At 40.6% G+C, this 15,215-nt stretch overlaps 1 protein-coding gene across 6 annotated transcripts in view; it reads right to left on the reverse strand.

Moving 5' to 3' along the window:
- Nucleotides 1-15,215, reverse strand: part of LOC5513821 — a 31,816-nt gene that overhangs the window by 2,819 nt on the left and 13,782 nt on the right. For all 6 annotated transcript variants that reach the window (XM_032383346.2, XM_032383349.2, XM_048721024.1 and 3 more), the window contains 12 exons: nucleotides 14,851-15,144; nucleotides 12,960-13,217; nucleotides 11,616-11,783; nucleotides 8,888-11,312; nucleotides 6,939-7,533; nucleotides 6,491-6,694; nucleotides 5,803-5,928; nucleotides 5,425-5,616; nucleotides 4,820-5,056; nucleotides 2,921-3,661; nucleotides 1,747-1,983; nucleotides 80-1,471 (listed from right to left, as the gene is read on the reverse strand). In XM_032383346.2, the coding sequence (XP_032239237.2) occupies nucleotides 80-1,471; nucleotides 1,747-1,983; nucleotides 2,921-3,661; nucleotides 4,820-5,056; nucleotides 5,425-5,616; nucleotides 5,803-5,928; nucleotides 6,491-6,694; nucleotides 6,939-7,533; nucleotides 8,888-11,312; nucleotides 11,616-11,783; nucleotides 12,960-13,217; nucleotides 14,851-15,144 (6,869 nt within the window). The remainder of the gene's footprint in view (nucleotides 1-79; nucleotides 1,472-1,746; nucleotides 1,984-2,920; nucleotides 3,662-4,819; nucleotides 5,057-5,424; nucleotides 5,617-5,802; nucleotides 5,929-6,490; nucleotides 6,695-6,938; nucleotides 7,534-8,887; nucleotides 11,313-11,615; nucleotides 11,784-12,959; nucleotides 13,218-14,850; nucleotides 15,145-15,215) is intronic.

Here is a 15,215-nt window from a genome sequence, read left to right on the forward strand (position 1 = left end):
TCTTAGGACAACGGCTTAAAAGGACACCTCGTTATAAAGATTTTCGTCCGGTTAGCACAGGACCGATCCATGCACTTACCACCACCGGTCTTGATAAGTCCACAATCTCCTTAGTCAAGTTGAATGCGATAGGGTCTCTGTGGCCATAGGCGTACACCATAATGAGCAGTAAGAAAACCACATAAAACAGGACATCCTTTACTACTTGGTTAGTTTTTATCTGCTTGATTCTCATTCTCCGGGCGTTTTCCAAGAAGTTTCGATTAGGCGGTCGCCGTTCGTTAGTCACTTTTGCACTCTCCTCGGATCCCTTCTCACTTGTATCATCCAAGAAGTTATCAGTATCTCCATTTCGTAACGTCTCATAGTTGTTCTTCTTACGTTTTTTTGTCTCCTTTATAACGAATGCGAGTAATGCAGCGAGCAAAGCCACTTTGATTGGCTGAATGAGAAAGGCGTCTTCTATGAAAGACAAGAAGAACGAGACGCACCACTTCTCTGAAATGTCCGCCTTCCACATTAAGCTATACATAATGGTAACAACCGCAGATGCAAACGATGTAGCTATACACAGAAACCACGCAAGGAAATATAAGACTTGTCCTTTAAACACACCACTTCTACACATCCTTCGCGAAGCACCATTGCTCTCGAAGCACTCATTGTAAAAGAACGCGAATTTCCCGGCTCGGAGCTTCTTAGTAAGTTTACTTGGTTCATCGAGTTTCTCTCGGGCTTCCATACTCTTGCGAAATAGGAATACAATGAAGAAATTCATGGGGAAAACAATGATCCCACTCTGTGCTCCAATAACAATCTCCCGGAGACTCAGCTTGATTGGCCCTATCATAATGATCGAGTCATCAGCTGCACCTTTGATATTATAGAACATACAGCTCGTTACCATGGTGCAGAATAGGAGTGACAGGCAACAGCAACACCGCTGGACACGAGTGAAGGAGCTCGTGGGCGGCTTGGCGACGACAGAGAACCACAGGTGCCCATCGTACAAATCATTGGATGTCTTTTTGACGAAAATACGCGTGTAGTTATTCAACTCCGCTTGAGATGCAGCGTAAAGGATGACATCAGTCCGGCATTCCTCGTTTTCCACAGCAATCCAGCGGTCGCACACAAAATTCCACTGTCCACCTGTCTGCAAGTTTCGGATGGTGACGTCATCAAGAAACCATGCTGGACTTTGACCCTGGTTGTCGTGCCAAATATGGATGTACAACAGGGATCCCAAGTTCATTGGAAGGCAGACGGTTGTGTCTATGCTGGATCCACGGTTGAATTTAGCTCCTGTTGTGGTACTGATGGGAATCACGCCACTCTCGCTGACGTCACCGGAAAGGGCAAGGAATACGTTTGCGGTTGTGCCCGCATCACGCCGCTGACCAGTTCTGATCGTCACCATGTAGTTGTAGGACTTTGTGACGCCATTGTTTTGCATCATAACGATACTATTCTGTGAGAAAGTAAATCAAAAGGAGGTTTAAAAAATGCCAAGAGGTAGTAAGTAAACTAGTGAACTGGCCTATTGGAATAGTGAAATGTATAGAAAATGTTTGGAATTTACAAGGTATTTTCCACCCGTAAAGAAAGCAATAACGTACAATACTTACAAAGCGTGTAAAAAATTATAATGGCAAACTAAGGACGGGGCAGAGAGGCATAATTTTTTTTTACTCATCTTCCTTGTCGTCGCCATATTCTTCCCTTACGACTGCTTACGACCCCTACCTGATGTGCCTCGTCCTTGCTGTCAGCACGTCGCGCCCAAATGAGAACCAGCAGGAACACCCCCATCACGGTAGTCATAGTAACAATGATGGGTATGTTATCCTCGGGATTCTGGAAGGCTATCCAGACTTGCGCTAGATCGATTGGGTTGGGAGCCACAAAGAAGCTACCGCCGAATGACGTCAGATGGTTGCACGTGCACGAGAGCTGGCGTCCTGACGAGCGTCGACGACCAACCTGAGACGAGATGAGACACGGAGGATAAGGGTGTGGAGGTGGGAGGGGGCTGCTATGTACAGCCACGCTTTACAATAACCAAATAGCTTCAAGGAATCACTTCTGTTCACCCCAAACCATTCGAACGTTAAAAAAAACAGTTTGCAATGTCGCAATGTCGATTGGTTTCGTTTTTTTACCGAAATTTATTTTACACCAAAATGAAAGGTGCAAAATATCAATCACGAATAGCCACGCACACCATCCGTATCGTCTCAAATTGATCATGTTTAATTACAGTGATATTTTAAAGTCGTTAAAATGTTCGCTTGATACCTTTCAGTTTAAAAGGGTCGGCTTGCCAAGTCCATCATGCAGTGTTGTACGGATAATTTACGACGCCAATGAATGTAAAAACATTCAAGTTTTAAGATGCATTTCAGCCAAACAGTAAAAAAATGTGTCATGCATTATAGGAAATTTGTCGTGCATTATGGGAAATGTGTCATGCATTATGGGAAATGTGTCATGCATTATGGGAAATGTGTCATGCATTATGGGAAATGTGTCATGCATTATGGGAAATGTGTCATGCATTATGGGAAATGTGTCATGCATTATGGGAAATGTGTCATGCATTATGGGAAATGTGTCATGCATTATGGGAAATGTGTCATGCATTATGGGAAATGTGTCATGCATTATGGGAAATGTGTCATGCATTATGGGAAATGTGTCATGCATTATGGGAAATGTGTCATGCATTATGGGAAATGTGTCATGCATTATGGGAAATGTGTCATGCATTATGGGAAATGTGTCATGCATTATGGGAAATGTGTCATGCATTATGGGAAATGTGTCATGCATTATGGGAAATGTGTCATGCATTATGGGAAATGTGTCATGCATTATGGGAAATGTGGGAAAGGTGGGTTGCCTATTTACCAGGCCTCACCTTGCATCCTTTTGTCGTCCACGTATTTGAAGCGAGACTCCAGTACCGGCAGCCAACACTCTCCGTACCCATTGTGTAGTTTATATCTAGGAACCTATCGTAGTCCTTCTGGAACCTTTCGTACTCCCCATTACCAGGTAGGGTGGGTGGAGGGTCTTTGTATTTTATACATGATCTCTTTGACCTTCGCCCTTGTTCACAGTCCCTTTTCTCTCGACTCTTAACCTCATCATTGACCCCCTTGTCGCCCGTGACGTACTTAATTCCGACGTAGTAAATACCATTAAGCGTAAGACGATCACCAGCGAGAAATAAACTGTAAGGGTCAGAGCTGCAGTTGTACGGCTCATTAACAGCGGTGAGATTGCACGAAGAGTAATTTGGAAACGTTCCGCTTATTTCGAAGTCCAATTCCGTAGGCTTGCTTCCTAATTTTACAAACACAATGAACTTGTTTGTTTTATTGACAGGTCTTATAGCTAGACGTATTGACTCTCCCGGTTCACTATACGTAAAAGTGTGATACTGTAGGGAGGAGTTATCAGCGGGTCTGTAAAATTGAGGGGATTCCTCGTGAGGAGAGGAACTAACCCCTCCGATCGTAAGTTCGATATCTTCGGTCAGGTTAGCTACGGTTATGGGTTTGCTGTTGTCGTCCATAATCTTAAGAGAGACGATGGGTGAACGCATTCGAAGACTTGAGTTGTCCCACGTGTAGGGGTTCTCTGGAATAACACTCATCTGGGCAAAAAATTAGAACAAAATAAATTAACAGTCAATTCCAGGCGCAAACACTGGGGAGGGGGATATAGAAAGCTGATCCAAAACGAAGACGAAGGTGAATTTGATGTAAAAATTCCTCGAAAAATGCACTCTGACAGCATTTTCTATAGCTTCATCTGTAAAGTCTACTTCGTACACCATTCTAAATCAGCTAGGGCCCGCCAGTCTGTGGCAATTTGGATACGTGCGCAACATCGTGAATACGGTCTATCGTCTTTTGATGGATCGTCAAATGCTATACATATGACTGCGCACCCCCTTAGCCAATCCTGGGTACGTGCCTGCATTTCTAGATTTCTCCATACAACAGAACAGAGTGCACTAAAGCGAAGAAATAATTTGTTCAAAGTTGGGAGAAAAAGAGCGTACCGATGGAAAGAGTCTAAGGAGACTTATGTTAATTGTAGGGATCGCTTCGATGGTAATTTTGAGCAGTGTTTCAAAACTCTCGCACCCTCTTTCCACGATGCACACTTTCTAAGTCGAACTTATCATACATGTCGACGTCGAAGATTGATCTGACATCGAAAGTCGCAATTATTTTGCCCGACTTTGGTCAAACTGAATGCAGCGTTAGGCGGCCGAAGGTGATTTAAAAATTACGTCTGACAAAGCATTGCAGGATAAGGCAATTCATGGCCAGGATAAGGCAGTAAGCCTTATCGACTAATGCAAAACTTTCCTAGATATTTGACAGTATTTTACAACATTCTGCGAACTCTGAACGATGATTTCAAACTCCCTTCTGGATTCCGTCATTCAAAATCCTTTAAGCGTTTTCATTGGCCAACACTGAAATGGCTTCCAAGCACGCCACCTCTCTATAAGGTACGTGCTGGCCAATCAAAAACACTAATTCAATTCCGTTAGTTTGCGTGACGGACGCCAGAAAACGGCTTAGAAGATGGAAATTGTTTCGCATAACATTGAAAACTGCCGTAAAACATTTTGTCTCAAAACCCTAACTATTCATTAATGTAGATCTCTTTGAAACACCATACATACACGTTAGAGTGTAAGCGTTCTGGACCAAGTAAAGCCCAGCACCGTGGAGGTCCAAAAGGTTTTCGCCAAAGGAGGGGTTTGCTCAGTGACCTCTAGATCCGCTACTGATACCTGTATATCCGTGTGGTTATATCTTTGATGTTGAACCGTGGAGCTGGGTAACCTGACCTCTGCCCCTCCTACCACCACTGACTTATCGGCAATATTTTTGGGAGTAACCCTTCGATAAACCACTGCTGTGCTGGTTGTTTGTACTATGACGTCATCCTGTCCTGGGAGGTGCTTGTTGAAGACGGCTTTGGCGATGATGTCGAATATTCTCATGTTGTTATTTACTACTGCTTGACTCTATAAAAGGCAAGAAGGGAGAATCTCTAAGGCGCATATCAAGGTATTGGTGTCGACTTTGTGTTGAAGTACCGAGATTCCTGTCGTCAGAATTTTTAATCCGATTCTTAGCTTCCTGAATGATTAACAAATGTAGTGAGTTTATAAATTGTTTCTCTAAGCAATTTGAAAGAATGTATGATTATTCACCTGTTTTGGCGTTTCTATAGGGGAAAATATAGTCGTTTTCCAAATATGGTAAGTACGGTTGACCATATAAGGAAATTGTAAAAGTTGACATCTCGATATGTGGGGTTGATAAATGTGTTGACTGTTAAGGGCGTGCTAACAACGTGCATGGTGACATCAAATATTCCATAATTCAGTACCTTTTTAATGTTGCCGGACATTTCCTCCCCTTTGCGTGAGTAATTCGCCACGTATGCCGCTGACCGCATGACATTACTGGCTGCGGTCACCATGTCTTTGGCAGCGTCTGCTATGGCGGTGATGCCAATGTCTTCTTTGGACTTGTTCAGAAGTACACTGGCCATCGAATCCAACTTACTTGTCCCAGTTGTCTGGAAACATGAACATACATAAAATGCAGCAACGTGAATAGAAATCCTCATATCATATCCACCTAAAGTCAGCGGAAAAATAAAAACACCTCGAATATCTTAAAAACTGCAGTTGATTTTTTTTATACACGCCCGTGTCCACGAGTTTCAAATTTCCACAGCTTTCGTTTGTGTCTGTCATCTTACCAGCGCAATTACTTCTACTTCGTTTCTGACCTCCGCAGACGACGCTAATGTGACAGACACTTGTTTGACCGCCTCGAGGTTGTCAGTTGGTACAGCTGACATCTTTAAGATGATCGCCGAGCGAGCCTTTATTGATTAATAAGAAAATAATAAAAATATACCAAAGTAACAAGATATGCATTCAAAAATTAATCCAGCCGGGCGAATGATATGGGTAATTGAAAAAAAAAAACACAAGAAACAAAGCCCCGCGAAGATAGGCGGCTGTAAAGGGCTAGGGACTAAGGGCATGATACGGGAAGAAAAGGTTGACGAAGTTCTATCACCTAAGAGTTTTAGAAATTGTCTTGGGCGAGGCGTTTGGAAAAAAAAAACCTAATTTAAAAATCATAAGACAAAATCTTATTCTAAGTGTAACTTGAATTTTGGGCTTCGGGTCAATCAATGAATTATTAACTATTTCTTTTTTTGAAATGGTGACCAGGTGTAACACGAAACGACACTAGTTCTTTAAAATATACATATATGAAGTCAGTGGCTCAAAAAGCAATATCAGGTTCACGTCATATAAAACCGGCGTTAACATACCGTTAATATACCGGCGTTAACATACCGATAATATACCGGCGTTAACATACCGTTAATATACCGGCGTTAACATACCGTTAATATACCGGCGTTAACATACCGTTTTTCTCTCGGTGATAGCTGCGGAAGAGGAGTTACCGCTGGCATATTGTAATGTGGCCTCATAGTTCATGATAGAGAGAAGACCGCTGACAAGTTCTGAAGCCGAGCGTATGTCTCCGATGTTGATGTAAAAGTTGAGTTGACTGTTGTCCTGCAGTACGAGCGAGTTGAGTTCTGTAGTGTTCAGCTGTCTTGTTAGTACCTGCGAGAAGTTGGATAGTTTTTGATACACATTTCAAATTACGATGCACTTGAGAGAATCCATGTAACCTGCAATGGTTCATTGCTAACAAATAGATGATTAAATCCTGCTCCCTTAAAGCCATGTATTTTTTATTGTTTTACTTTGCATTATTTACAGAACAAAATTACACAACAATCTCAAAAACCATGAATTCATCGATATAAAATTCAATTATCCCACTTTAATCGCAAATAAAACTTACCTTGATCGAGCCCTCCCACGTGGTGGAAACACCAAGAAAATCTTCGATCACAACAAATACATCAAGCAACGAGTTGTTCTTTGCGTGTCCCGCGGGTAAAAGCAGAGCAGATTCAATCTTACTTGTACTGAACAAAATATTTCTAAGATCTGTATAAACTTCTCTGTACCCAAACCTGTACAGCGCTGGCTCGTTCTCCACCGTCCAGTTATGACAACGAAATGTGAATTGAGTTTTCATAGCAAACCCCTCGTTAGGTTCGATACGACAGTCTCCGCCATAAGGAGGCACACTTGTGTTGAACTGGTACTCAGACAGTCCGAGTATTCCCCCGTCTTTGTTATCAGCAGTCAATCTCACAGTGTACATAGATCCAATCTTTAAAACGTTCTTCTGGAAGACAAGGCTGTATTGGTCTTCTGATGATATAACCATGGATTTGAAATCAGACACCAAGTCCCAATGGTTTGATGAGCCGTTTCGGTTGTAGAGTGTCCAGGTTTTCGTAACGTTCGAGTGGCAGTTTTCCGAACATAATCCGGAGATTGATAGAATTTCAGTCGGGTCGACTCGGACTTGGCAGTTGTGAACACACCTTTGAAAAGCATGAAATAAGCAGAGTTTTGTTTTGTCACAATAAATGTGCTTTTTTTCTTGACTTAGATTTAGAACCATTATGTACGCATCAGAGACATTTATTATTTTTATTTATTAATAGAAATACAGTACTTACCCGCTTATAAGAACCTAGGTTTTTCCAGGTAAGCCTAAACAGGTTCCTATTTAACAGGTACTATTTTATACTTTATACTACTTCATTTTAGGCAACTATTTTAAAAAAGAGTTACTAATAAAATGGCTGGTAGAAGTGCGGTATATAGATTGATATAATGTCAATACAAAATGTGGTCAAGACCCCTCAAAATGTATTTAAACTCTCATTATCATGCTCAAAATATTGATTTAATAATACATGTTTTAGTTTAGTTATAAAGGTTCTTAAATTCTAGGTTCTTATAAGCGGGTAAGTACTGTAAGTACTGTAGACAAAAACAAACTAAACTCATGAGCAGCCATGGGAACCATTTTTTTTTTGGCTTCTTATGTCTATATATTTTCAACGAACAGGTGCGCCTAATGAATGAATCAGTCCTACTTCTTAAGGGCCTATGGTACTATCTCGTTGCTACGAATCTCCGTTGCTACGAAAGGGAAAAGCGCTACATTCCGTTAAATAGACAAAAATCCCCGCGCGTTTGAATCGTAAGCAAGCGTTCCGGGTTCAATCCCCGGTCGTCTTTTTTTATTTTTATTTTCTATGAAACTCCAGCCCTAATTTGCCTTTTTCTTTTTTTCCAAGAGATTGAAATAAACTTTCGACATTTGCAATTTTATATGTTTTTCGAGAATAAAAATAAATGGCGAAAAAACAAGATGGCGGCCATTTCCGCGCGAGAAAAACACGTTAATTTTGAACATTTTACAACAATTGTGAATCTGAATGTGAATTTTTTCAATCAAACCATTGATATTACCATTCCTATCAACTTAGCGCATGGGGTTTTTGATTTTTGAAGAAATAAAAAAGTTATTAACAAATATAAGGTTTTCGAAGAACATAAAAAATTGCCATTTCTCGCGGTATCAAAATTTCGCAAATCCGATGCGTGAACTTTTAGAAAATAGTAATGTTAAAATATTTCTGCAAAAGGAATTATGTTAGATTCGAACAGTAGCTTCTCCGACACGTTTTTATGTTCTGGGTCACGTAACCATAGGAGGGGGCAGATGACGTCATCACTTGTGTAATTTGTGTCTAAAACACTTGTTGAAAGTTCCAAGAGATTTGACAAGAAACAGAAGCTTTTATAAAACAAAAAAAATTCCCTAGCAACAGACTCAAAAGATAATACCATAGGCCCTTAACGTCTTAAGTCTTTATGACATACCTTATATAGAGAATTGGCATCGACGAATTATACAGCTGCATCACGGACGTTGTTCGCGCATGTCTGTTCCCCTCCTTGACTATCAGTTCTATCATAATAATCTGCTGACGAATTAACTGAGGGCTCAATTGTATAGACGACATAGTGACATAGGACCTGCTCAGCACAAATCTTGCACAAGAATCCTCTTCTGATTGATTCTTAGCAGGAACGCTTTCAATCAAGCTAGATACCGGCCTATTGGTAATATTGACTTCAGCTATTTCATTAGCCAGGTAACAGAACCATAAGAAGTTCAACGTTTTGTTCATACTTCCAGTTTTGTCGGGGTCACGTGATTCCGAGCCGTCGATGGTGATGTCATCGTTTTGACTTCTTCTGAAGGCGGACCCTTGTTTAATGACGACCTCGAGGGGCGTGGGCACCACGTTTATGTAACCCTCTGTAGTGTCCGAAATCCCGGCCACCCCCTCCAGGGTCAGCCTTAAGCTAACTCTATAGATGCCGTAATCAAGGCTTCTTGCTTCAATTGTTAGCTGTGATGTTGAAGTGGATTTTTTCAACATAGACTTTAACACTCCATTTGAATTATTCTGAAATACCTCCCAGTCTAGTACTGCTCCGTTGGCATCATCACACTTAATGGTATAACTAGACCTCACTGTGAAATCTCGGGATTTCTGCAAACGTGTTGATGTGACAGAAGTCTTTGCAATGTTAATAAAGCCAATAGTTAAAATATTACAAGGTCTTTCAGTTATGGTAATGTTACTCGTTACCTCTTCCTTTATAAGGTTCCCGGAGCCTTTCAGAATTGCTTTAAAGATCCCATGCCGGCTGTAAGTGTGATTGAATGTGAATGCCTTTTTGAGCGGTAAGACGTTTGAGATCCCGTAGTTTTCCACACTGCAGTTTTTATCTCCGTAAGCCACCCTTAATCCGTCACCGACATCAATCATAAAACAGGACCCTAGTGGCGCATTCAGGATGTTGACCCTAAAAGACGAAACCACACCATGGACCATGGGCCCATTATTGGACAGGGACATTCCAAGTGTAGGTCCCGAAACCACGGTCGTGTACCTCGCTGTTTTGTCCCCTAAAGCGTTTGAGCACGTCATTGCAACAAGATAGATACCATAAGTATTATAGCGGTGTATCAAACGGTTAGGCATGGTATCATAAGTGTAGTTGAGCGAGAGACCATCGGAGAGTATGTGGCACTCGTAGGCCGATCCATTATCGATTGATAGATGACATGTTGTTTCGTTCCCTAGGGTTACCATTGCATCACAAATCACTCTTACACCTTGTAAAGGTGTCAGAGACAGCATATTTAACGTTGCTTCATACGTTTGCTGAGTCGCATTGTTAAAGGCAGTGACTGAAGCTTTGAAGACACCGGAAGTATTGTAAATGTAGTTGAGGCTGATTTGGTTACTGAGACTGAAAATAAACACACTCGAATCGTTCATGTCTACCTTAATGTGAGGGTTCGATCCATTGGTGATTGTACCAAAGACTGAGACCCCGTCACCCTGAAAACAATCTTTAAACTTCTTGTGACAGACGATGGATGCATTGAAGCCTGAAATTGGTATCTCCACAAGTACCTGTGTTGCAGCATGCGCAGTATTCACATAGTTGTACGCTTTCGCTGAGACGTGGAACAGTCCTAATTGTGCGAAAACATGCCGAAGGTGTACTCCACCAGTACTAGGGTCCCTAATGTGTGAATACTGACATCCAGAAGAGTTATCACTGATGTTGAAACAGATGATAAGATGGCTGCCTGTATTCCACAGGAGTCCCAAATCCGCATTAGAATTTAAGGAGACGCTGAATATATTACTAGTAAATTTAAAGTCAGTTATATTCTCCTGCACGAGAATAACCTTCGATGTCTCTACAAAGCTTACTCTATTGGATGCATTTACGGCCACGGTGAAATTTCCAGGACTTGTGTATAGGTGATCGACTGTAAAGTTAGTCGTTATTAGACTACTTTTATCTCCAAAACTCCAAGTAACGTAGGGTAGAGCTTTGGAGACTTTTTCTAGTGACATAGAAAGCGTGACAGATTCATTCTTCTTTATCCATATCGGGGTGGTTAAATTAAGCCCCTCTAATTTAACCTGAACGTAGACAGAAGTGTGTTGTGTGATATTATTCACGACGTTAAAACCGGAGAGTGTCAGTGTGTATTCTCCTTCGCTTGTATAATTATGTGACGTCATTTGACCAAGTAAGGGGGTCGTGACATTCGCTTGCACGTATTCCATAGTGGTGTTGGTGGAATTGTCGCCCCATACAAACATGATGGTCACGTTCGTGCCTGACGCCATTTTCCAATTCACAACGAGTGGCTCTCCAAAAACGGCGGCGATAGCTGAATTTTCAATGTTGGTGAAGCCAAGATTTTGAACTGGAAATTGAGAACATAGTAACATAATAGTAGATAGGTAAGTTGTTTTTTAGTTGAATGGTGGTTGATATATTAGAGACGTAAGTAGATAGGAAATGAGGTGAATAGGTTGGTATGTGAGGTAAGTATGTAGATAGATTATTAGGTGAATAGGTTGGTACGTTAGGTAAGTATGTAGATAGATTATAGGTAAGTAGTTAGGAAGCTTAAATGTAATATAAACATTCTAGAATTATGCGCTTTGGATAAACTTGTTTTGACCATGCTTCAGGAATAAGGAATTGTCTAAGGTCGCATACTCACCAGGGCAAGGCTTATTACAGTTCTGCGTTTCCTGAACCAATGGACAATGCGCTCCTGCTGTGTGAGTAGCAGGGTGTAAACAGGTTTTGTTGCGCTCTCGAAAGCTGTACAACCCACATTCCGTACAATTGCTCCAAGGACCCCACTCTTTACTTAGACCACCTTTGGCTGGAGTAATATAAGAAATAGTAAGGACAAACAAGAATATTGATCAGCATTTCCCTTGTTATTGTTTGCATTTCTACAATGATCTCCTTGTTTTAGACCCACTTTTTTGTTACTGTTTATCATTGAAAATGCAGCGGTTTATTTGCAAGGAAGCTTCAAAATGACAATCTACGAATAAATTCTGATATGTTATTGACGGTATTTGATAAAAACCCACTTGAGTTAGCCGATGGAAATGGATGGTTTTTGTGACTCGCCCTTGAACGGGAGCATGAAATGGCGGTGTGATTAGCGTTTAAGTCCAATGCTCAAGGAATATCATTGGGATTGATGGAGAGAATTTTCGAGATGATTCAATCGAATTTAGTTCACTTCCGAAATGTTACACTCGTTTTCAGTCACACGCGAACCTTGTGTTTTTCGTTTCCGAGTCGCGACTGGTTTGGTGATGGAAGCCATTTAGCAGTTACGGTGGCCGTTAGACCGCTAACCAATGAGAGAGCGCCGAAAGGCACCAGCCGTCAAGTAAACAGACAAATAAACATACGTACAAAACGACAAACACAAAGCTAAGAAACAATTCGAACTTTATTTAATTGCTGGCTTTGTGTTCATCGGTATTTTTTCAGTGACAGTAGCTAAGAAGGCGATCCACTTTAATGTAATTTGGTTGTGATCGATCTAAAGCTGACAGATGAAAAAATGGAAAAATTTAAAGGTTCTGATCGACGTCCAAAACACAGTTGTGACTCGTAAACTAAAGTCACTAAAAACGAGCGGAATATCATTTGCATATTTGTTGCGTTGCGCCTAGAAAACATTAGTCACTGATGTCGGGTTCGGGGTTTCTAAGCAAAACAATAAACAATCATGAGTACAATCAGGTCAGCACTTTTTTCCGCCATTTCCCGTCACCGAAACCATAAATTTTTCAAATTGTGCATATTTCACTTTAACAAATCAGTATTACGTAAAATTGGGGCAGGGAATTAGGGAACTGAGCTCTTAAAATTTATAGTAATATGGTGATATGGTGATTTCCTAGGCTGTAGACGTAATGATCATTGAAATAATCTAGTATTGAAAGAAAAAGATTCCTAAAAACAATATAACAATGCATAATTTCAAGCTTCTAATTCCATTCATTACTGACTAAAAAATCATTTTGTACCACACCTGTTTGACAGCTATACCACATCTGGAATCTCTTTGGCGAACCAACACAGGGATCCCCTAAGTACGTAATTCCATTATTCACATAGCAGTGACGATTTCCATCGCAGTCCTGTTTGACTTTTGGGTAGGCTGTGTTTGGTAGGTGTGGGCATTCATTGGATTTCCACGTGGCATCGTGTGGTACGATGACCATGTCTTCATAGCAACTGATATTCTTTGGCACCATTTTGTAGCCTTCAGTCCTTGCAAATTCGTAGACTATTCAAACCAAAAAACAAAACATTTGGAAGTAAAAATTATACCTTTTTAGGTATTATTTTTAGTTTGGTGTCAATACGAAGTCAACTTCGTTTAAAGGTATGCAACATAACCAAGAGACCATGATATAAGAGAACGAGTCCCCGTGGCCCATGATAACGTCCAAGAAAGCTATTTTTAGATTGCGCGAGCTTGTCAATCATAGCATCCATACATGGTTCGTCGCGCCATATTTGGTTATGTGCACCACGAGCTAGTACAATTTCACACAAATTTTTTTCCCTCTGCACTTCTTTACTTCGTTCGCTACCTGTTTTTATCCTTTTAGCTTCTCTTCAAGGCTCATGATCACAATGCTACTCATGGGGTGGTGTCCTGTTAACTGTTATCTAATGTTCAGTTATCTAAATGTTATATAAATAATTGAACGGGAAGACGTCGGGGAGACGGTGAATTTGGAGTTCATTCAAGATGCATCGTGCAGACACCTAAAAAGTCCTTATTCTCTGCAATTCAGTGAGATTACCCAGGCATTTTCATAGTCTATGTTATGTATTTTAATACAAGAAGGCCTTTATTTTTCTTTGATTTATAACATTTTCAGATGAATGAACTTTAATTTTTCACGCAAATGTTCAGAAATCATGTCACTCAAGAAACCCTTGTCACTGGAATAAGATCTACTTCATTATAAAGAATTGAAATCTTTTATTTGTAATATCGGTGTGAATATAATAGTATTAAGTTCTGGATTTATCTTTTTCATTAAAAGGGAATTGGAAGAGAATTGTGTTTTGTAAACACAGATTTATGATTGATTGTTGTTATAAGTAATTTGCGAATCAGCAGTGAAAACTTTTACTGGGGAAGTTGATCCCAGAGCCTAAAATCACGCACTTTATGCACTTCAATGTCCCAGAAACGGTTGATTGGCTCCAGCGTACTCTATGGAAGATCATTTATACAGCGTTCGTAAAAAAGGAAGGTATTTTCGGTCAAAAAGATTTCCGAAACATCCTTTGCCGGATCACATTGCTCAAGATGTGATCGCGCGTAAGACTCTTGTTGCTAGGAAACGTGAGCGCTAACCAATCAGAGACGTATCTAAAAATAACTGCTTGTCCTAAAAATAATTTTTACGGACGTCATCATTGGAACATACCCTAATACGGGGGATTCGTTCTCTTACCTCATGGTCTCTTGACATAATCTATTAGTTGCCAGCAAACTGTCAGAAAGAATTGTATTTTGCTATTTTTAAAGTCATCTAATCAAAAGCCTTCTCCAGCTATCCAATCTAACTGGGCTTTTTTGACGTTTTGCATCTTTGGCACTACAGGTAAGCGTTCGCTAAGCCCCATCAAGCAATTTTCGTGTGTTATGGCGTACTTGGGTAAGCACTTGCCACTGTTATTGTACAAGGCAAATGTACGCTCTTGCGACATATTGAACCCAATAAAAAGAGTTTTTCCCACGTTTTAACGTCCAGACAAATAAACAAATGTCAATTTATGTATTAAAGGATTCTTTATCTATCTTTCCTGTCAAAATCAGAAAATAACCGAGTAGACCATTGTAAAACAGTCGCAGAAATAGAGACCCGTATGACGCGAGAAAAAGTGCTTGAACTTACCTGGCTGGCAGCGATAGCTCATGTTAAAAAACTTCGAGTTACCCACACAAGGGTCTGTCAATATCGACTCAAGATTTCTAAGCATGCATTCGTTTTGTCCCTGGCATAACTCCATGACCTCTTTCTTGGCTGTATCAAGCGTACTACAGTTTGTATATGAGCCACTGCTTGCACAGACATCGGCACTAGTTCGGCCATAAAATACCGAACGAACTTCGATCACTGTCGGGTAATTATTGTACTTTGGGCAGGAGATGGTTTTCGTTGAGTTGTCGCATATTGTGAAGTTGTATTCTGAAATGCAGAAAATTCAAATAGCTGAGGAAATGTTATTTGCTTTATTGTTTCTGCTTTTTTTGTATCTG

Source organism: Nematostella vectensis, chromosome 13 (assembly GCF_932526225.1).
Source record: "Nematostella vectensis chromosome 13, jaNemVect1.1, whole genome shotgun sequence".
NCBI lineage: Eukaryota > Metazoa > Cnidaria > Anthozoa > Actiniaria > Edwardsiidae > Nematostella > Nematostella vectensis.